The 23,267-nt window shown below is 40.9% G+C and overlaps 2 protein-coding genes across 3 annotated transcripts in view; one reads left to right on the top strand and one right to left on the bottom strand.

Annotated features, from left to right (window-relative positions):
• The first annotated feature begins 105 nt into the window (after positions 1 to 105).
• The window catches only part of LOC135090862 (rabankyrin-5-like), a 40,913-nt gene continuing 17,751 nt past the window's right edge, over positions 106 to 23,267 (top strand). For both annotated transcript variants that reach the window (XM_063987986.1, XM_063987985.1), the window contains exons 1-6: positions 106 to 214; positions 1,411 to 1,589; positions 1,920 to 2,040; positions 2,321 to 2,465; positions 2,771 to 2,894; positions 3,332 to 3,481. In XM_063987986.1, coding sequence (XP_063844056.1) covers positions 199 to 214; positions 1,411 to 1,589; positions 1,920 to 2,040; positions 2,321 to 2,465; positions 2,771 to 2,894; positions 3,332 to 3,481 — 735 coding nt within the window. In that variant the 5' untranslated portion in view covers positions 106 to 198. The remainder of the gene's footprint in view (positions 215 to 1,410; positions 1,590 to 1,919; positions 2,041 to 2,320; positions 2,466 to 2,770; positions 2,895 to 3,331; positions 3,482 to 23,267) is intronic.
• LOC135090863 (uncharacterized) lies at positions 4,748 to 11,923 on the bottom strand. The gene is made up of 4 exons (XM_063987987.1): positions 11,403 to 11,923; positions 8,960 to 9,058; positions 7,287 to 7,454; positions 4,748 to 7,000 (listed from the first exon to the last, which is right to left on the bottom strand). Exons 2-4 carry the CDS (start codon positions 9,054 to 9,056, stop codon positions 6,753 to 6,755), a joined length of 513 nt encoding a protein of 170 aa, XP_063844057.1. The 5' UTR covers positions 9,057 to 9,058; positions 11,403 to 11,923; the 3' UTR covers positions 4,748 to 6,752.

The following is a 23,267-nucleotide window of genomic DNA, read 5'->3' as shown; positions in this document are numbered from 1 at the left end:
ATTACGATAACACTTTGTCTATTTAAATTTATCTCTATTTTATGGATACTTCTAAGGTGTAAAGAAGGAATATTAAGGAAATAAATACTCGATCTCTACAATATGGGATGTGCGTACGGTAGTGAAGGGAGCAGCAGAGGGCGGGCCGAATGACAACACAGCTGGGCGTCCCGTGACGGATTTAAGAGACCTGAGTTCATGGCAGCCAGTGACGGTAATACCCTATATACATACCCTAGACTACCCCAACACACACTGGCGCACCCTCAGCACACTAGGTTTTATAATACTTAGGATATGTGAGTAAATCAGGCACAATGAATTAGTGTAACAAGAGAGAGCTTGGCTGTCATCCCGCCTCCCATTTTCTCATTCCCGTCACACCTTTGCACTCAGGATCACATGACAGGTGGGCCGTGCAGCACGTTGGTTAGGCTTTAGGAGAAACACAAGTTAATACGTTTGTTAAGGGCCTGAAATAAAGGTATGAGGTAAAGGGCAAGTGTTGTTATTGAAGGCTTGTGGGCATCTCAAGGTTATGTCAAGCAGGCTAAGTTTGCACCATCACGGCAAGGAGGGAGGGAGTACTCGCCGCTACACTACTTAGTGACTCATGCTCGCCGGTCTGCCGGGAATTAATGACCAGAATATTGTCTAAACATCTCGGCATCTTAATTAGCTTTTAACATGTTTTAATGGACGTTAATGGGTTAAGTAAGGGGTGTTCGTGGATTTGATGATTGTTTAACAAGGATTCTGTGAAAGAAAAAGACATTGAAAAACACTCATTAAAACTAAACTAATTATCTCTGTGAGCTTTGAAATTAATCTTGGTGAGAGGACAATGTGTTTCATAATATGTACTTACTCAGAGCACAGCAGAAATACCATGTTAGGCAATACTGAACAATTAGTAGAAGGGAAAATATACTTAGAATCTGGTATACAAGGTAGTTTAGTCTTAAGATGCCATACCCTGCTGTACTGGATATATAAAAACTTTAAAAAAAAAAAAAATTGAAGGCAGGATGCATTGGCCTCAAGAGACATAGCTCAAACCTGACAGACCACTTACAGGAAGCATGCAAGTCTGACACTATACCAGTCAGTTCTAGGCGATCACTGACACTGACTGGTTTTTGGTTAGCATCTAGTGGTGTCACTATTTAAATGAGTTAGGAGACTGAAAGTGACACATTAGGTTAGGTTAGGAAAATAAATAACAACCTTGATAACAGTAAATTACTACACAACATTACTTGTCAACCAGAAAATAATTGTTTCAAAGTGAGATGAGTGTGATTCTGTATTAACCCACAGTGGCTGATCTTCATGTGATCCATATTAATGATGATGATAGTGACATTAGCAGTGATGACATTGATGCTAACAGTAGTGTCCTGTCCACAGAAGTAGGGAAGCTGCAGCAGCACCTGTCCCTACTACGTGAGCAGTATGTTCGCCTACAGGAGCGCTACACCACCTTGGAGCAGCAGCATGCCATCGCCACTGCTGGCTGCCAGAGTCCTGAGGGAGAGGACTCCTTCGTGACCCGACTCCTTCGCTTTGTGGCAAACCTTTATGACAAGGTGGGTGGCAAGCACCTTTGATCTTGAATATAATGTTACAGGTGATGTGATTTCCTTTAATTTTTTCTTCTTTTATTTTGATAATTTATTTAAGAACTGTAATATATTATGAACTTGTTTTTCCCCTCTCCTCCTCCTCCTCTTCCTCTTCATCATCACTATCCTATTCCCTATATAATATTCTGACCAAATATACCTTGCTTGACACACTGTGCTATCAGATAGTGTAGTTTTTACTGGTATTTATACTCAACACTGGTTGCTTTATCGTAGGAAGTTCTTGTTTGGCCTCGCAAGTCTCCACTGAGCGGTCATTATTATGTTTTGCAGGAAAAATACAGCGACATGATTGTCCGCCTGAGCAGCCGAGACATTCGGGCACACCGCTTTGTGTTGGCAGCTCGCAGTGATAACTGGGGTGTGTCAACCCTGGCGGAGGTGGACAGTCTGGGTGAGGGACCTGCTGTGTTACATGACTGCCCTGTTGACAAGACCTGTTCTTGACTTTATAATGTACACTAAGCAAAGACTATGCATTTCTTCACAGCAGTTTTGATATAATTTGGAATCACTTGGCAAAGAGCTTGCAGTTGTCATACAGTTTAAATTGGTAACATCAGCTGTGTGACAGATTGGATAGGTTCTGTAATGCTCAGATAATCATCAGAAAAGATCTGTAGATGTTAACTGATTGTTAATATTTTACATTAACTCTTTCATTTGTTGTGCAGACTGGACAGGACTGGAGGAGGAGGTGGGAGAGGCTGTGCTGCAATGGGTCTACACAGATCAAGTCAGCCTTCTCAAGGACCACACCTTCACCCTTAACCTCATGAGGGCAGCTGCATCTTTCTCTCTCCTCCCACTCATGAAGAGGTACTACTACAACTCACATCTTTATCTTTTCATTGTAACTTCTTGAATTATATTTGACTTTCTTGCTGTTAATTTAATTTGCTTTAGTTTTATGGGAGTATTTTTTGTATTTTTTATATTTTGGGCATGTGATATGGGAGACATGGCTTGGCTGTACCCTCTGTGGCAGGTATGATACTTACTACTTAACATAAGAAGGCAACTAGAAGGGATGGAGCAAGTAAACTGGAAACCTCCTCTTCTGTAATTTTATGATGTGGATAGATTCACTGTGGTGTTAACAGTAACTTTTGTCATTACAACAGGTGTGAGAAGGCCCTGATGGGGTGGGTGACGGTAAGGAACTGTGTCCGCCTCTACACAACAGCAGAGGAGATTGGGGCTCAGACACTGAGAGACCACTGCTCCACACTCATCTCAACACATTGGGTAAGCATTCACCATGCTCATCACCACCTGGAGTTCTTTGCCAAGCAGCTCCTCCATCTTTCTGTCAATTGAACAGCTGTAAAGGAGTGTTCAGTTATCATCGGAATATCGTTGATTGAAATTTCATTTTCTATTCATGTTTTGGGAAGTAGCATTTTTTTTTTTTTTTCTCATCCAGTTTCATTTTAACACATGTCTCCATTATACTGCCTCTATTCTCCACTAAATTAATATTAAACTAAAGACATAAAGTAGTGAATAGCTACACAGACCTTGTTTGATTATCAGTTCAGTTTCCATCATATCTGATTCTTTAACTTAATTTACTATTAAAAACCCAGCCTTCGTTTTTAGCACCATATAACCCTCTGATTGTGGCACCTTAAACTATTAGTCAATCAAACAACCACTCAGTCAATCTCCTCTCCTCCTGACAGAATGACTTCACCCCAGAGGACTTCTCTCACATGACAGCACCACTCCTGTACACCATGTTCAAATCTAAAACCAGTCACCCCTTGCACGCTGCCATCAGGCTGCAGCGTGAGGATGTGGTCTTCCTGTACCTCATTGAGTATGATGCCCAGGTAAGTACAAAGAGTGATTATATTGTCCTGTAGTAGATAAGAACATAAGAAAATAAGGAAAGCTGCAAGAAGTCATCAGGCCTACATGTGGTAGTCCCTGTATGAAACATATCCACCTATTTCCACCTATCATCCTCATCCATAAATTTGTCTAATCTTCCTTTAAAGCCTCCTAATGACTCAGTACTAGCAATCTGATTACTGAATCTGTTTCTTTCATTTACCACTCTACTTGGAAATCTGTTCCTTCCTGTCTCTTCTTTTAATTCTAACTCGGAAGTGTTATCTTTTGTGGATGGGATTGGATCAGTGCCACCTTAACATAAAGGAAACAGTCTTATCTGGTTTAACATTCATGTGGAAGGAGAAAGTGATTTTACATGAATATCTTGCAATGGATTAAATCTTTTATTGTGTTGCCTCTATGTAAAGGAGGAAATATTCTTGTTTGCTTTGATGCTCAGGTCAAAGGAAAGAGTAACTTCACTCTTTTATATTGGGGAACAAATAGAAATCAGTTACTTTTGCCTAAGGGAGGTAATCTTATCTGTGTTAATACTCAGGTTGGAAGATAGAGGGGTCTTGTTGTCATGTAGGGGAAGTGCTTGATTCCACTGTTTTGTGTTGGGGGAACAAACAGTCATGTTGCCTTTACTTAAGGGAAGTAATCTAGTCTTACCTTGATGCTCAGGTCGGTGGAGAGAGTGCATTTATTTACAGTTAGTGAGGTACTTGATTCTACTATATTTTGTATATGGGACCTACATACCTCAGGTTCTCTCCAAAGCAGTCATACCCACAAACTTTCCAACTTTCCACTCATAAGATTTCCCCATAGTAATTCTCTCCACAGTAAAGTAGGTTAAGCTAAGGAAGTGTGTCATGGAAATTAGATTTTTTTTTTTTTTTTTTTTTTTTTTTTTTTTTTTTTTTTTTGTCTATCTGTTTTTTGTCTTTGGATCAGTCAGGTCCATGTTTACTTGTCTTATATCTATTTACCCTAATTGTGCCATTCAGACTACACAGTTTCTTATCTCATACAAGGTCCCTGGTGTTTGCTTCTTTGTATTTATCTACTTGAATTCCATCATGTAAACTACATGATACAATTTTTTTCTTTCTTTCTTCTTCTTCTTCTTCTTCTTCTTCTTCATCTTCATCTTCATCTTCATCTTCATCTTCTCCTCCTGACTTGTATCTCTGTATCAGGCCTTGAATCTCCACCATGTACAATGTATGACAGTACAGTGTGACTCATACACAAAATATTCTTCATTGTTTATTGTACATCACACCACATTACAAATAGCATCATTGCAACAAGAATTCAGTAATATCACAGTCAGTACACAAATCTTTGAACTTTACCATTAAGGAGTCCCTCGATGGCGGGATGGGTTCTTGTTTACTTATTCACATATTTGTCATGGCACACTAACCTCCAGCATTAAGATGTCCCTTAGTGGGAGGAATATTCAAGTTAATGATTGCTTATTTATTTATTTTTATCATGCACCACTAACCTCCTGGCCTACACAAGTAACCTGTTTGTTTTTGACCAGAACCAGTGGCTAAACTAGCATGACCACTTTTTCCCCCTAAAGCTGTGTAGTGATGTGATGAAAGCCTTGAGACAGCACTGGCTTTACCCAATTCCAGTGCATCTTGATGCCAGTCAGTTAACCTGTCAGTCATTAAGTATCAATGACTTGCCCTCACATCATCATTGAAAGCCTTGAGGCAGTATTAGTTATACACATCCCTGTGATATGTAACAATTCACACGCTCAGAGCAATGTTTGGTGTCTTTATAAGCATCATCAAGAAAAAAGGGATAAAAGAAAATAGGTTTTGCAATTTCTAGGCAGTACAGTGTCCAGAGGTGGCTGTGGAACATGAAAAGATGCCTCAGAGCTGACAGTAATTAAGGAAAGGTGTGCCAAATAACAATGAGAGTTACAATCAGTGAGTCAGTTAACCAGTCAGTCATTATCAGTCATACCCCCTCTTTTAAGCCTCTCATTGCCGCAGTCATCCTTCCTTAACCTTCCTAGCATTGTGAAAATGGTTTGCATAGAGACACAGGGGAGAAAAGAGAGAAAACAGGTTCATTTTGTTGTTTTATGCTAAATACTTATAAGAACTTAGCATAAAAATAGTGTCTCATAAGTTACAGGTATTGAAAGGGAAAATATGTATAGCAGTGAAGGCTTTGAGGCATTATTAATTTAACCCTTTTCCCTGGCACCTCCAAATCAGTCAGTCACCCAATCATTATCCCTGTCATTCCTTCTTTAAAGCATCATAGAAACACTAAAGGAATTAATCAAAGACAGCATATTGCACTAACCCTGAGAGGCAGTCACTGGAGATTGAACTCTGGACAGGTCACTCTAGATAAACATGTGAATCTGACACATTACCAATTAGGCCACATGTCACCAAGGCCTGAGTGGATGTTTAGCCGGCCTTGACTGTCATATCACATTAGTTCTTTGTCCCAATCCTGCGTTAGTCTTGCCAAGGAGGTGGTTTGTTTGCTCAGTGCCCAGTGCATTGCTAAAGTATTACTCATATCTGTTATGTCACTGTGGTAGCTATTTGGGTAAGGATTGCTAAAAGGAGTAGTAATCATGTTATTTACAAAGTTCCTGGTCTGGTTGTTTTAATAAGATGGATTACAAAAAGGTGTAGTAATCATATTGTAATTTAAAATGTTTGTGGTCTGGTTGTTTTAATAGGGATTACAAAATTGTTAGGAATTGTATTGTTACTTAAATTGTTCCCAGTTTTTAATAAGGGCAGTGAGCAGCTTAAAGATATAGCAAAAATGTTAGATACTTCTTACACTTAACATTCACAGGTATTCTTAGTGGACTAAATGTTGTATGACTTGTAGAGATGAGACATAAATCTAGATGGTGATGAAGATAATGACCATGAGTAGTATGGAAGGAACTTAAGTAGAACAATATAACAAGGATGAAGTGTTATGATGATTCGCATCACTCAAAGCACATAGAGATAAGACTTAAGTGCAAATGAGGAAGATGATGGACAGGGTATAATGACAGGAATTAAGTAGAACAACAAAGCAGAGATGAAATATTTACAATGATACTCCTCTCTTGACACAACAAAAGGAGGAGTAACTTTAGTATTTGGTCCATGTGAAGCCTTAAACTAATAGCCTTCATTTAAAATAACAAGAGAAATAGTAACTTAGGTATTTTCTTCAGATATTTACTTAAGGTTACCAACATTGTAGTCATCAAGTATCCTGTAGCATCCATTGAAAAGATACAGCTAAGAGAGGAAGCATAGACACAACCAGGGACACAGAGGTCAAAGATGCAGTATTACACAGGTTGTAGTCACAGTAACAGTATTCTGAGGAAGGGGGCCTCTCAGCGCTGTGTTGTGTGATGCACCCCGACTTGACTAGACGAGCCTCAGCATACCGTGCCTGGCTGGTGATGTTAGGGGTGCAGCCGTCCATGGTGGTAACGTGGATCTTACCTGTAGTGGTGAGATGAGGGTGAGGTTGGGCTAGCTGTTTCAGGCTGCCCTTTGTATAAACATTCCATGACACATTCTTGAGAAGACATTTGAAGGTGTCACTGTTTACTCAGATCCTTTACACACAGATATATAGATAGATATTTTACTGACCACAACACACAGGACACAGCATAATTCTGATACATAACTAACAAGGTCCAATAAATCACTCTTGCACTAAACACATTAAACACAACTAAAACATGAAAAACACACACACACACACACACACACACATACACACCTGAGGAAAGAGGCAGTGTTATCCTCTGGTAGATGCACATTTTGGAGTCCGGGCAATCCATGATGTAGCGTTCGGAGTCATCAAACTCTGAGCACGGGTACACAAATCTGTTGTGTCGCTTCACCCGCTGATTGTTGTGCACACACTCATAGCAGCGGATGGCACACGCTGCAGGCATTGCACAGGCTGGCATTAGTTACTGAAGGACAGACTGAGGCAAGTGGAAGTAAAGTAACATAAGCACATTGTCACCATTACTTCATCACTACAGGACAGATTCACCACCCACTCCTCTCCATTATTTCACCATTGTGAGGCAGATTCACAACTCTTCTATTGATTCCATTGTCATCACTTTATTACAAGACATAAATACTTAACACTTTTCTATGATCTGGTATGGCCTTCCCTAATCATTAATCATCCTGATGTCTTTCTTCTTGCTCCACAGCTATCTCTAAGCATTATACTCACTAAAAACTGCTAAATCTATCCTTTTAATTCCTTTGTTTTTCTTTCTTGTCAATGTTCATCAAGAGTTTGTGGTTTCTAGTGCATGAAATAATGAAAGACTTAAGAGCAAACTGAAGCAAGTGGAAATAAAGAAACAAGCACATTATGAAATCACAGAAATGGTTACCCTTGCATAGAATTACTGAAGAACTTGACATAAGAAAATAAGGGAAGTTCCAAGAAGTTATCATGCCTACAAATGGCAGTCCCTACATGAAACATACCTGCCTACTTCCACTATCATCCTCATACATAAAGAAAGGAACATTTTCTGTTACTTTCAACAGGCTTTGGTGGAAATTATTGAGGTTTTCAAGGATGTTTTTATAATTCTAGTAATAGTTTAACCCTTTGACTGCCACCTGGTACACCTTTCCCTAATTACCAGTCACTCTAAGACATCTTTACTTGTTCTACAGCCAAATCCAATCTTTGAACTGGAAATGAATTGGAAAATGTATTTTTTTTTTGTCACTAACTTTCATGTAGGTGCCTATAAAGACTTCACGCATTGCTTCTGGTGCTGCTAGTTGTTTGGTGTTGCAGTGAAAAGATCAACAAAAACTACTCAACCAATGGGAAAGAAAACACTAATGAGAATCCCTTTGAAAATAGATCTTCTGAGAGCCCAAAGCAATAAAGAATAGAAGCTAGAGAGATAAAATTGAGTGACAGAAGTATGTAGTCTCAAAAATATACATGGGGTCATAAAAAATGCATGAAAATAACATAGAAATTGGTGTTGGATAGTGTGACTGTTGTGCATAGTGGTGGTGTGCATACTTAATGATGTGCCCTGTGGTGACAGTACTCAGAACAGGTCAAGGTAAAGAAGTAAATGTCAAGGGAGTTTCAAGGCAAAGAATAAATGCATGAAGAAATAAATTAGTCATTCTCAAGTAATCATACAACATTAATGATAGTAGAAGTAGTGATAATAGTAATAATGAGAAGAATAGGGGATAGGAAGAAGATAAAAAATAATGAAAAGAGATAACAAGAGTTTCTGATGATAAGTGAGGTGAGAAGGAAGGAGTAACAAAAAGAGAAAAAAAATGACAATATTGCAAGGTGATGAGAGAGAGAGAGAGAGAGAGAGAGAGAGAGAGAGAGAGAGAGAGAGAGAGAGAGAGAGAGAGAGAGAGAGAGCGCACTATTACCTGAAGGGATGAGCAGAAACAAGGGCAGTAGTCTCCTCCATAGGGTTGTGGTGGTGGTGGTGGTGGTGGTGGTGGTGGTGGCAGGTTGAGCATCCATATCTGAGAAAGATTATAATTATTATTATTATTATTATTATTATTATTATTATTATTATTATTATTATTACTACTACTACTACTACTACTACTACTACTACTACTACTACTACTACTACTACTACCACCACTACTACTACTACTACTGACAGAAACATCAACCTTGTATGAACTTTACTGGTGAAAAAATATATAGAGAAAGAAGATTTACTATTAATATAGTAATTATTTCCTGTCGCGTGTGTGTGTGTGTGTGTGTGTGTGTGTGTGTGTGTAGAAGAGAGAGAGAGAGAGAGATTATTGCTATATATTTGTGTACGTGTGTGTGTGTGTGTGTGTGTGTGTGTGTGTGTGTGTGTGTGTGTGTGTGTGTGTGTGTGTAAGAGATAGAGAGAGTATTACTGTATATTTGTGTACGTGTGTAGGCGTGAGTGTGAGTGGGTAGACCTGTGTGTGTGTGTGTGTGTGTGTGTGTGTGCGCGCAGGAGCAGGGTTATACAAGAGCAGTGTTTTGAAGAGGTGCTGCCATATAATAAGTTACAGTGGCATGTGAGGTATTTTTCTCCATTCTGCCTCATCTACAGTGTATCATATCACGTGACACTGGCCCTTTTCTCTCTCTCTCTCTCTCTCTCTCTCTCTCTCTCTCTCTCTCTCTCTCTCTCTCTCTCTCTCTCTCTCTCTCTCTCTCTCCTTCCTTACTACTACTACTGCTATGCTTCTAGTACTATATCTCTACTACTACTACTACTACTACTACTACTACTACTACTACTACTACAGGACTGGAGTCAAGGTAATTTCATGGGGTGTATTTTTGTGTCATGCAGAATGGTGCTTGGACACGCTACTGTAGAGAGAGAGAGAGAGAGAGAGAGAGAGAGAGAGAGAGAGAGAGAGAGATCATGTGAAAGGGAAGTTCAGTTGAGTACACACACACACACACACACACACACACACACACACACACACACACAGGATGGACTGCGTATGTTTTTTTTATCTTAAGAGAGAGAGAGAGAGAGAGAGAGAGAGAGAGAATTCCTTAGGCCTTTTTCCTATTGTGTGTGTGTGTGTGTGTGTGTGTGAGGAGAGACCATTACATGGGGGGAGTAAAATAGACGAATTTATGTTGGTTGGGAGTCGTATTTCATTGTGTTTTTGCTCTCTCTCTCTCTCTCTCTCTCTCTCTCTCTCTCTCTCTCTCTCTCTCTCTCTCTCTCTCTCTGTTGATGTTCGTCTTTTTCCCCTCATTATTTTCCTCCTCCTCCTCCTCCTCCTCCTCCTCCTCCTCCTCCTCCTCCTCATCTCATGGTGCTTTTCTTAGTCATCGTTATCATCATTATCTTCATGTATTCTTCTTCTTCTTCTTCTTCTTCTTCTTATTATTATTATTATTATTATTATTATTATTATTATTATTATTCAGGTCACGCTTAGGCCTACTTTCTTTAAATTTTTGCGCCAATCAGTCTATCTCTGTGCCCACGTCACTTTCTTTGTCCCTTTGTTTGGCATTTCGCGTGCTCGCTCGCTCTCTCTCTCTCTCTCTCTCTCTCTCTCTCTCTCTCTCTCTCTCAAGTTATTTATATTCTTATCTTTTCTTTGTATTTCATCATCTTTAACCTCTTTTAACGTTATCCTTGTTGTGGTGGTGGTGGTGGTGGTGATGGTGGTGGTGGTGGTAATGGTGATGATATTTACTTAGTATTATTATAATATATGGAGATGGTGGTGATGGTGGTGGTAATGATATATGAACAGCAACAAAGGAAAGAAGGGAAGGGGTAATGTATTGATTTTCCTTCTAGATACGAGATATGTAAGAAGTAGTAGTAGTAGTAGTAGTTAGTTGTAGTGGTAGTAGTAATAGTAGTCACATTGGAAGGTAACAGTATTAAGTATACTCGTAGTGTACTAGTAGTAGTAGTAGTAGTAGGGGAACGAGGAAGAGGAACAATATTGAAGTAGTAGTAGTAATAGTAGTAGAAGAGGGAGATGAGGAGGAATAATTTTGTAGTAGTAGTAGTAGTAGTAATAGTAGAGAGGAGAAATATTGAAGTAGTAGTAGTAATAGTTGCAACACCAGTAGTCGTAATAAGGGGAGAAAGAGGAACAGTATTGAAGTAGTAGTAGTAGTAGTAGTAGTGGTGGTGGTGGTGGTGGTAGTAGCAGTATTGGTAGTATTACAGTAGTAGCAACAGTGAAATTAACAACAGCAGTCACACGTCATGCAATCCAGACACACACGCACGTGACCTCGTTTTTCTCCTTGACCCACAAAGAAAACGGAATCAGGTGGACAGTTCCGTTGAGTTCACCCTTCACTAATTCATCATGTACTAACCTTTCTGGCTCCTGTGGCACCTCTCAGTCACAACTGTATCTCTTGATTTCCCGGCTCCCTTCCTTGCTACTTTTTTTTATCACTATTTGTCTATTTAATTTCCTCCACTACCTTGTATATAACGTGAATACTTTTCTTTCCTTTTTTTTCCTATTGGGTATTAAAGGTCACTGTGACATATTAATATTTTTCTTTGTCACATTATTTCCTATTCACTTCCATTTATATTTATTGCAAAAGAATAAATGTGTGAATATGTGCTATCACAGTTTCTCTAATATCTTTCACTGGCCTGTCTCTTTTTTTCCCTCTCACGTTTCCACCAAGAACGGTTTGCCAGCCAGTCACTCCGCCAGACAACCCGCCCTTCTGGTCCTTTTTCCCTCAGCGCTCCTCCTACTTGCTCTCGCCTCGCTGCCGGGCCGCTCAGACCTCAACTAGTGCAGGGCCAGGCAGGGGGGCGAGCTGAGGCTGCCGTGTGGTGCCTAACTTGTCGTACAGCACTCAGACGCCCCCACATGGCTCTGTACACACACACACACACACTGACAGATAGATGGGTATATTTGACAGGCAGCAGATAGGTGAGTTAGATAATTTTCTTTCTATTTTCTTTAATACGTAGATTGGCATATTCATTTATTGACACATTGATTATATCTTTATTTTTATTTTTTATATATGTTTATGATCATATTTATTACCACGTTAATGAATTATTTGTCACTTCTGATGATTGATGATGGTGGTGGTGGTGATTTGATGGATGCTACAGAATAGTTCAGTTTAATTTCCTTTAGTAGATGGCTGAAAAGTGAAATGGATGGTTAGATAGGTAGATAGATAGATAGATAGGGTGATTCAGTTTAATTTCCTGTAGTAAATGGCCGAAAATTTTAATGTATCGGTAAAAAAAAATGTATAGTTAGGTTGATATATACTCTACATACATATATATAATAAAAAATGTATATAAATAGAAAGCTAGATAGATACATAAATAAATGGATAGATAGATATGCAGCGCCTGCTTCGATGATTAAATGGTATTACTAATAGACAGATGAATGGATTGTTAGACTGATGAATAGACTTATAAATATACAGACAGACAGACGGACAGTCATGCAAACAGACAGACAGACAGACAGACAGGCAGATAGATAGATAGACATGTAGACAGGCGAACAGATAGATAGATGGACATTTAGATATACAGACAGACAGGCACACAGACAGACAGACACACAGACCGGCAGACAGATAGATAAACAGGTAAACATGTAAATCTTTATTGGTCACAAACTCCTCACCAACACGCAAAGAAAGTTATAAGAAGAATATACATCATACATTTTCAAACTTATGCATATAGAAATGAGAAAACTTGGTAAGAAAAATGAAAAACACCCCTCCTCCTCCTCCTCCTCCTCCTCCTCCTCCTCCTCCTCCTCCTCCTGACAATACGCATGTATCACCTTGCTCCTGACACCTGTCCTTTCACCTTTGCCTTATAGAGAGAGAGAGAGAGAGAGAGAGAGAGATAGTTGGGGGGATTGGGGGCTCACAATGGTAGACGTTTTCCCCCTGACGTGCAAATTCTCTCTCTCTCTCTCTCTCTCTCTCCTCTCTCTCTCTCTCCTCTCTCTCTCTCTCTCTCTCTCTCTCTCTCTCTCTCTCTCTCTCTCTCTCTCTCTCTCTCACGTTGCAAAAAACATACTTTGATGACATTATTATTATTATTATTATTATTATTATTATTATTATTATTATTATTATTATTATAGGCATTTTTGTGTTTGTAATTTAACTTGTGTGTGTGTGTGTGGTGTGTGTGTGTGTGTGTGTGTGTGTGTGTGTGTGTGTGTGTGTGTGTCAAGGAGGTTCCCACATTTGGTGTCTTCCTCAATCAAAGTAACTCACAAGGTCTCGCTCTCTCTCTCTCTCTCCTCTCTCTCTCTCTCTCTCTCTCTCTCTCTCACTCTCTCTCTCTCTCTCTCTCTCTCTCTCTCTCTCTCTCTCTCAGTCAGCTCAAGTCATAATTAAAAAATGGTTAAGTTCGATTAAGTTAGCTTAGGTTAGACTTAAGTTTAATTAGGTTAGCTTATGTTAGGTTGGGTTTTATTTAGCTAGATTAGGTTATAGACGAAGTTAAGCTATATTTACTGTAGTTAGGTTTAGTTAGGTTATGGTCAGTTCAGTTAGCTTAGGATAGGTAAGGTTTTGTTGGGGTAGATTAGGTTAGACGAAGTTTATTAAAGTTAGGTAAGTTAGGTTTAGGTTAGGTTAAGTTAGTTTAGGTTAGGTTTGGTTAGGTTAGGTTAAGTCTGGTTTGGTTAGGTTAGGTTTGGTTAGGTTAGGTTAGGTTAGGGTTGGTTTGGTTTGGTTAGGTTTAGGTTAGGTTTGGTTTGGTTAGGTTTGGTTAGGTTAGGTTAGGTTAAGTCAAGTTTGGTTTGGTTAGGTTAGGTTTAGGTTTGGTTAGGTTTGGTTAGGTTAGGTTAAGTCAGGTTTGGTTTGGTTAGGTTAGGTTTAGGTTTGGTTAGGTTAGGTTTGGTTAGGTGTAGGTTAGGTTTGGTTAGGTTAGGTTTGGTTTAGTCTGGCCAGGTTTAGTTTGGTCCTGTCAGGTTAGGTAAGGTTAGGTTTGACTTTCTTCTAGTTAGGTTAGGATTTGTGAGTGTGACCTTCCAGTAATACGTAGGTCAGGAGGTCAAGAGGTCACCGGTTCAGTAGAAGGGAAAACTGGTTTGCGTGTGTGTGTGTGTGTGTGTGTGTGTGTGTGTGTGTGTGTAGGTGTGTGTAGGTGTAAGAGAAAGTGCACGTACAGTGATGCGCTCTCTCTCTCTCTCTCTCTCTCTCTCTCTCTCTCTCTCTCTCTCTCTCTCTCTCTCTCTCTCTCTCTCTCTCTCTCTCTCTCTCTCTCTACATTTACATAACTGTTTTCTTTTTCTTTTTTTGCATTTTATGTGATAAGAGTCTCTTCTCTCCTCCTCCTCCTCCTTCTCCTACGATTCAAAGACCGTAACGGAAAGTCTCTGTGTGCGTTTGACCCACTCGCTTCACACACACACACACACACACACACACACACACACACACACACACACACACACACACACACACACACACACACACACACTAAAAAGTACACTTAATTAACTTCTATGCATGTCACTGAAATTAATTGCTCTTGAAAAAATATGCTATTCCTCCTCCTCCTCCTCCTCCTCCTCCTCCTCCTCCTCCTCCTCCTCCTCCTCCTCCTCCTCCTCCTCCTGTGATGTAGTGCCAAGGGGAGGAGGAGAAGGAGGAGGAGGTGGGACGTTTTATGTGACGTACCCTTGGAAGAAGAGAAGGAGGAGGAGGAGGAGGAGGAGAAGGAGGAAGAGGTTGAGGGTGGGAAAGAAGAGAAGAAGAGAAGAGAATGTATAAGGAGGAGGAGGTCGAAGGTGGGAAAGAGAAGAAGAGAGTAAATGTAGGAGATGAGGAAAAGAAAGATAACGAAGAAGAGAGAGAGAGAGAGAGAGAGAGAGAGAGAGAGAGAGAGAGAGAGAGAGAGAGAGAGAGAGAGAGAAGTTTGGGAGATGGTGATGGGTAAAAGGATAGGAGGAGGAAGAAAGATGAAAAGAGGAGGAGGAGGAGAATAGACAAGGAAACAGGAGAATAAAGTTTAGAAGTAGACAAATAGTAAAAGAAGTAGATAAAAAGACAAAACGTAGAAGGAGGAGGAGGAGGAGGAGGAAGAAGGAACAGGGAAATGGGATAAAAGTGCAGAAAGAAAACGAATAAAACAAATAAATAAATAAATAAACTGGAAGAGGAAGATAATGAAGAAAATAGAGGACGAAAAATTACAATACCAAACAAGGTAATATTAATAAAGAGAAGGAAGAAAAAGAGGAGAAAGAAGGAGAACTTATTAAAGAAGAGGAAGAGGAGGAACTAATGATAAAGAAGAGGAAGAGGAGGAACTAGAGCATTGAAGATAAGAATGAAGGAAAAACAGATGAAGCTGAGACTGAGTAGGAGGATAAGGGGGAGGAAGAAGAAGAGGAGGAGGAGGCGGAGGCTGTTCTTCCTACGCCTGGCACCTCCTCCTTAGTGCCACGAGCCAGCTGTTGTGCCAGTAGTGAGTGTAATGCTCCTCCTCCTCCTCCTCCTCCTCCTCCTCCTCCTCCTCCTCCTGGGTAGTGCTTGCTTCCACAAAGTGCCTCGTCTTTCTTTTATTTTATGTTGGTCTCCTCCTCCTCCTCCTCCTCCTCCTCCTCCTCCTCCTCCTCCTCCTCCTCCTCCTTTCTGTTTGTCTGTCTTTCGTGTAGGATGCTTCATTTATTTTCCTGTGTATTGTTGCTTTCTTTCCTCCTCCTCCTCCTCCTCCTCCTCATCTTTCTTGTTCTAATTATTCTTTTTTTCACCTTTTTTTTTTTTTTGTTAGTGGTGGTGATGGTGGTGGTAGTCATTCTTCTTTTTTTACTCATGTTCCTCCTCATCCTACCACCACCACCACCACCATCACCACCACTACTACTACTACTACTACTACTACTACTACTACTACTATTACTACTACTACTACTACTATCACCATCACGACCTCTTCACTCCTTCACCCACCCTCATCACTGCCACCAGCAACGACAAGAGATCACGCGACGAGAGAGAGAGAGAGAGAGAGAGAGAGAGAGAGAGAGAGAGAGAGAGAGAGAGAGAGAGAGTAAATATAAATGTCGTGATGGCGTTTACACAAGCAGTGCTAATATTAGTGACTTTGAGGTTCCCGTGCATCTTGTTTGCTTGAGAGAGAGAGAGAGAGAGAGAGAGAGAGAGAGAGAGAGAGAGAGAGAGAGAGAGAGAGAGAGAGCCTTGGAAGTGTGAGTCAGTGAGTCACGTGTTTGCATTCTGCTTGTGACTCATTTTTCTCAGTCTCCCACCACCACCACTACTACTACTACTACTACTACTACTACTACTACTACTACTACCACCACCACCACCACCAGACACCTCACCATTAACAATCACCACCACCATCATCACTAAGTTAACTCATTCTAGTCCTCCTCCTCCTCCTCCTCCTCCTCCTCCTCGTCCTCGTTACCCTTACCCCCCTTAATAGCTGGACTTACAAGGTCGTTCTGTCTTCATCAGCTTTATCACACTTCACTACTACTACTACTACTAGTGCTACTACTACTACTACTACTACTACTACTGCTACTGCTGCTACTACTACTATGAGATCGTGACCCTAAAGGAGAATTCAGTATTTGTGGTTAAGTTTATTTAAGATCTAATGCGGATTTGTTGTTGTTTTTGTTGCTGTTTGATATTTAATTCATGCAGTGTATAACTTTTTCTTTGTTATGAAATATAATCTGATTTATTTTCTACTACTACTACTACTACTACTACTACTACTACTACTACCACTGCTACACCTGGTCGTCCACCTTAGCACTTACTTCCGGCCAGTGGGGCATAGTTAGGACGGATGATGAGGCGTAAGTGTTACCAGGGAGGCGTGATTCTCTCTCTCTCTCTCTCTCTCTCTCTCTCTCTCTCTCTCTCTCTCTCTCTCTCTCTCTCTCTCTCTCTCTGTTCCGAGTGAGTGATTGTGAGAAAGAGTAAATGGACGAGAAGAAAGCGAAGTAATAAAAGAGAAAGGGAAGAAGTAATTGGTGAAAAATGAGAGAGAGAGAGAGAGAGAGAGAGAGAGAGAGAGAGAGAGAGAGAGAGAGAGAGAGAGAGAGACGGAGGTCGTTGACAGATCAAGGGAAGAGTAAAATCTGCAACTTCCCTCTCTTGTCATTCTCTCTCTCTCTCTCTCTCTCTCTCTCTCTCTCTCTCTCTCTCTCTCTCTCTCTCTCTCTCTCTCTCTCTCTCTCTCTCTCATATTTCTCTTGCAAATTAGTGTAAATTCCCAAGTAATGAAATATACGTGTGTGTGTGTGTGTGTGTGTGTGTGTGTGTGTGTGTGTGTGTGTGTGTGTGTGTGTGTGTGTGTGTGTGTGTGTGTGCGTGCGTGCGTGCGTGTTTGCGTGCGTGCGCTCGCGATAATAACGAGAATATGAGAACTTTTATATTATTTTAGCGACCCTGAGAGAGAGAGAGAGAGAGAGAGAGAGAGAGAGAGAGAGAGAGAGAGGCAGGCAAATCAAAATAGAAAATGTTTGTGAAGAAAATGAGTGGAGAGAAGGAAAAAAAAAACGAAAAAAGTAACGACAGAGAGAGAAATATGCAACAAGAAGAGGAGAAACAAAGAAATGGAGGAAAGGAAGGAAAAATGTAGGTATGGAGGAAAGGAGGGAGAGAGGAAGGATAGAGGAAAGGAAGGAGTAAAGGTATGCAAGAAAGAGGAGAGAGAAGGAGCTGAGGAGGAAAGGAGCGAGAGGAAAGAATGTAGGCGAGGGGAGAGGATGAGGTAAGGAGGAAGGAAGGGAGGAAGAAAAAAAACGGAAGCACGACCACATATAAGAGTTTTAAACCCGTTCATTTCTTCCTGTTATTAGAGAGAGAGAGAGAGAGGGGGGGAGGGGTAGCAGGTGTGAGTGAGTGAGTGAGAGGTGCTGTGAGAAGTAATTTGAGACCTGAGTAGAATGTGTGTGTGTGAGTGAGTGTGTGTATTGATTGTGTGTGTGTGTGTGTGTGTGTGTGTGTGTGTGTGTGTGTGTGTGTGTTCGTTTCCTTCCACGTACATATTCACTCCTTAGAAAAGTTAAACTCTCTCTCTCTCTCTCTCTCTCTCTCTCTCTCTCTCTCTCTCTCTCTCTCTCTCTCTCTCTCTCTCTCTCTCTCTCTCTCTCTCTCAGTGGGAGGGGGGCGTTTCGAGGTATTAAAAACATTATCCATTTATTTCTTCTTACTCTTCTCTTCTCCGTCTCAGAGTTTCGAGCTACTGAAAACATTAACAACTTCTTTCTACTTCCTCTTACCTCCTCATTCTCAAGGACGCGTTTCTGAGTAATGCTAAGATGACTAACTTCTTTCTCCCTCCTTCCTCCTCCTCACTGTCAGCGGAGTTTCTGGCTATGAAAGGTATGAAGGCTGAGTCAAGTTGAGTCAAGCTTTCGTGGTGCTCGTTTGAAATGTCTGCCATCACACTGTCTTACACTCATTACTGTCAAGGGGAGCTTCTGGCTGTTAAAGACTTCAAGGCCGAGTCAAGTTTACCTGACGCTTGTCTTTAATTTGTACCGTCATTCTGTCTTATGCTAGATGACTTAACTTCTTTTCCCCTTCCTCCTTTTAACCTCTCACTGTCACTTCTGGCTATGAAAGAGATCAAGGTTAAGTTCACCTGGTGCTTGACTTAAATCTACCGTCACTGTCTTAAGGTCCGTTTCAAGGTTAACAGGGGACGCTTTGATAGACCTTGGCTGCAGTAACACTTCCTTTACGCTTCTTCTAAATGCGAAATTGCTTAGGGTCTTTAAGTGGTAATTTGGGATTCACTTGTTTGGTAGAGATGGAGTGTTGGGTTCATGTACTCGTAGTTTTAAGAGCTGTTTGGTTCGGCTCGGTTCTGGTTTCGTTTGGTTCGGTCATACTTGTTTTGCTTTGGTTTTGGGTTGGGTGGGTGTGGGTTCGGTTAGGTTTGGTTATGAGGTAAGGGTCAGGTTAGGAGAAATTAGGTTGTGTTTGGTTAGGTTGGGTCGGGTTAGTCTGTTTTGGTTTGGTTTGGTTAAGTTAGGTTTAGATTAGTTTCGTTAGGTTTTGGCTTGGTAAGATTAGATTGGATGAGGTAATGTTTGGTCAGGTTAGGAAAAGTTAGATTAAGTTAGGTTATGTTAAGATAATGTTAGATTAGGTAAGGTAAGGCAAAGTTTAATTAGGTCAGGAAACGTTAAATTATGTTAGGCTAAGTCAGAGTCTATTAGATTTGGTGAGGTCTTTGTGGCTTGTGATCGAACGTGACAACACCACTGCCCTGCCTGTCGTTTTGCCCGCCTGCCTGTCTCAATATACATACATACATACTCACACTCTCCTTGCTTTCCCTTCGTCATAACAACAACAACAACAACAACAACATCAACATTCCTACAATATATTCCATCTAACATGAATCATACACAAGGGGAATTACCATCATTACCATTACCTTGATTAAATGCACGCCACCACAACCACCAGCAGGAAGGGTGGGTAGGGAGCAGCAAGGCAGAAGCAGAGCAGGATGTAGGGCAGGGCAGGGCAGGGTGGACCTTAAGAATGGGGATATGGGTGTGGCTGACCTAAGAGAGAGAGAGAGAGAGAGAGTGTACTGTACAAGTCTGGATTAACTAGATAACTCGTCGCTCTCTCTCTCTCTCTCTCTCTCTCTCTCTCTCTCTCTCTCTCTCTCTCTCTCTCTCTCTCTCTCTCTTTCGTCCTATCACTATCCTCCTCCTCCTCCTCCCTTAATGATGCTGCCTTCCTTACCTGATAACCTTTTTTTTTTTTTATCTTGTTTGTTTACTTGTTCGTTTTTGTGATTGATTTGTTAATTGATTTTTTTTTATTCCCTTCGTCCTTTCAAGTTCCTTTTTTTTTTTTTAGCATAATTTTCGTCTTCCTCCTCCGACTCCCCTTCTTCTGCATCATCTTCATCTTCATTTTCATCTTCATCTTTATCTTTTCCTCCTCCTCCTCCTCCTCCTCCTCCTCCTCCTCCTCCTCCTCCTCCTCCTCCTCCTCCTCCTCCTCCTCCTCTTGCCTAATTTCCTGTAATGAGTCATGTTTGCTTATCTCTCTCTCTCTCTCTCTCTCTCTCTCTCTCTCTCTCTCTCTCTCTCTCTCTCTCTCTCTCTCTCTCTCTCTCTCTCTCTCTCTCTCTCTCTCTCTCTCTCTCTCTCTCAGAAGGGAGTGAATCAGGGAGTAGGCGCGGCAAGTATGTCCGGGGGGCGGGGGGCTTTTATCCCTCTCTCCCTCTCTTCTCCCCTCCTCTCCCTTCATCTCTTCCCTCTTCTTCCTCATAGTTTCCTTCTCCCCCTCCCATTTTCTTTCTATAGCGCCGTGTTGGCTCCACCCTCTCATTCATTTGTTTGATTTTGGTGTTAAATGGTGGTGGTTGTGGTGGTGGTGGTGGTTGTGGTGGTGGTTGTCGTTGTTTTGGTTAAGTTAGGTTGGTAGTAGTAGTAGTAATTTAGGTTAGGTTAGTCGTATTAGTAGTAGTATTAGTTGTAGTAATAGTAATAGTAGTTTAGGTTAGGTCAGTAGTAGTTAAGGTAAGGTTAGGTTAGTAGTAGTTTAGGTTAGGTTTAGTATTAGTAGTAGTAGAGGTTAATGTTGTTGTTGTTGTTGTTGTTGTTGTTGTTGTTGTTGTTGTTGTTTGTCACGCTGAAGATTTTTAAATGCAGTTTGAGAGAAGAATGAAAGATATTATTTTGTTATGAAAGAAAAGGGGAGGCAAGAGTGTAATTAATTTTAGAAAACATAAGTTTTAGCACAAATATAAGAGAGAAGAAGAGAGAGAGAGAGAGAGAGAGAGAGAGAGAGAGAGAGAGAGAGAGAGAGAGAGAGAGAGAGAGAGTAAAAATAAAAAATGAAACAGAGGAAGAAGAGATAGAGAGAAGAAGGAAGAGGAGTAAAAGAAAGAAGGACAGGATGTGTGAGGAATGAGACCCTTCTTTCACTCGCCTTCCTCTTCAGCGTTGCGAAATGTGGGGCAGTAGTACTAGGAGAGAGAGAGAGAGAGAGAGAGAGAGAGAGAGAGAGAGAGAGAGAGAGAGAGAGAGAGAGAGGATACATTTTCAACGATATCTTTACCATCACATTCAGACGCTGTAATAAATAAATGTAGTCCTCTTTCCTTTTCCTTCTTCCTTCCTTCCTTCCTTCCTTCCTTCTTCACCTCTTCTACCTACTCTTTCCTGTCTTCCTTTCCGTTCCTTCGTCTTGTCTTCCTAATATTTCCCTTCCCTTCTTCCTTCACCTTCCTTCGGTTGGATGAGTGGGTGGGTGAATTGTTTTGTGGATGGATATTTAGCTGGGTGGATAGATGAGCGAGTAAATGGTGGATAAATGAATTGGTGTGTGTATGGAACGGTGTGTGGATGAGTAGATGCATTAATGTATGAATAAATGGATGGGTGGATGGAAGAGTGAGTGGATGAATGGATGGATGAATGGGTTGTAGGTAGGTGGATGAGAGGGTGGATGAGTTCCCTTCTCCACCTATCATTCTTATCCACTTCCTTCCTCTCACTTCCCTGCCTATTTCTCTCACCTTCCTCCCAGTTTCTTCCTCAGCTTTCTCTCGCATCTTCCTACCACCCCTCTCTTCTCCCTTCCTTCATTCCTCCCTTCTCCTCCCCACCTATCCGTCTCTCCGTTCTCTTTTCGCTATCTATCCCTCTTCCTTTCTTCCTCCTCCTCTTTCCTCTTGCCTTCTCTTCTCTTCCCATCTCTTCTCATCTCTTCTCTTCTCTTCTCTTCTCTTCTCATTCCCTCCCCTTCCCCGTCTCTCCCACTCTCTTTCCTTCTTTCCTTCTTTCCTTCCGCCCAGTCACTTCGTCTTCCTTCGTCTCATCACGTTCCGTTCACTTCTTCACGCACCGCCAGATGTCGTACCCGTTACCCTCACGCTTCTGGTAACGGAGCCCAAACAATACCTGCCGTTATGTATTGAAAAGACGCCACTTGTTAGATCTGAGGTCCGTGTCCTTAACACTGAAAGGACGTCGTGTGTTTATTGTTAAGTCCGTGTTCTTAGCTGGTAAAAAGACGTCACTTGTTCGCTATAAGGTCTTGATTAAACGATTTGGTCTTCATTAGGCTTTTTTTTTTTTTTTTTTTTTTTTTTTTTTTTTTTTTTTTTTTAGGGCCACTAAGATTATGATGATTTTTTTATTTGTTTATTTTATTTTATTTGTTTATTTATTTATTTATTTTATTTTATTTGTTTATTTGTTTATTTTTTATTATTTTTTTTTTTTTTTAGGGGGGAGTAGTTTGACTGGTCCTCACTGGGCCTTTTTTCTTTTTTTTATGTAAATAGCGTTGCCCTTGGCCAGTGTTCCTCTTGCATAATAATAATAATGATAATAATAATAATAATAATAATAATAATAATAATAATAATAATGCGATTTTTACAGTTTTTTTTCTCTACTGTGTATGATTCTAGTTAGGCTATCAGTAGAATCATGAAAACACCCTTGAAAGCTCCATTAATTTTCACAGCGGCTTGTTTAGTTTACTGTAGTCAAGATAAGACACCCGAATGTTTGAGAATATGAAGGTTAATGGATTTGTGGCATGAAATCTTGGTAACGTTGTCTGTGGCTCTCGATATTCCTTTTTATTATTCAGTTCCTTCCTTCCTTCCTTCCTTCTTTTCTCTTTTTCTTTCCTTCTTTATTTCTTTCTCTTTTTCTTCATCTTCCTTTCTTTCTTTCTGTTTTGAATTCACGCCATCTGTGACTGTGTTTGCCTGTTCACGCACTCGTAATTACTTGATGCTTATTTCGTATCTTGATCATGATGCAAGAATAGTCTGTCTGTGGTTAGTTGTTGCTGTTGTCGCCGTCATCGTGTTGTTGTTGTTGTTGTTGTTGTTACATTTAGGGATTTTCATGGATGATAATTAACACCCTCCTCCTCCTCCTCCTCCTCCTCCTCATCCTCCTCCTCCTCCTCCTCCTCCTCCTCCTCCTCCTCCTCCTCCTCCTCCTCCTCCTCCTCCTCCTCCTATTACTACCACTACTATCACAACCACCACCACTATTATTTCTTCGTTATCCTCCTCCTCAGTCTTCACCCAAGTAGCAGCAGCAACAGAAATAGTAGCAGCAGCAGTAGTAGTAGTAGCGGGAGTGGCGGTGGTGGTGGTGGTGGTGGTGATATGGGGCTGAATGACGTCAAGGGTTGAATGGGGGAGCTGACGTA

Source organism: Scylla paramamosain, chromosome 36 (assembly GCF_035594125.1).
Source record: "Scylla paramamosain isolate STU-SP2022 chromosome 36, ASM3559412v1, whole genome shotgun sequence".
Classification (NCBI taxonomy): domain Eukaryota; kingdom Metazoa; phylum Arthropoda; class Malacostraca; order Decapoda; family Portunidae; genus Scylla; species Scylla paramamosain.
The sequence above is the reverse complement of the archived record's forward strand: the minus strand, read 5'-3'. Positions and strand labels throughout refer to the sequence as shown.

Coding starts and splice junctions, on each gene's coding strand:
- LOC135090863 (XM_063987987.1), bottom strand. CDS start 9,056: ATGGATGCTCAACCTGCCACCACCACCACCACCACCACCACCACCACC. Junction 7,455..8,959: donor GTTTCTGCTCATCCCTTCAG/GTAATAGTGCGC, acceptor CAATGCCTGCAG/CGTGTGCCATCCGCTGCTAT. Junction 7,001..7,286: donor AACACTGCCTCTTTCCTCAG/GTGTGTATGTGT, acceptor TCACCACTACAG/GTAAGATCCACGTTACCACC.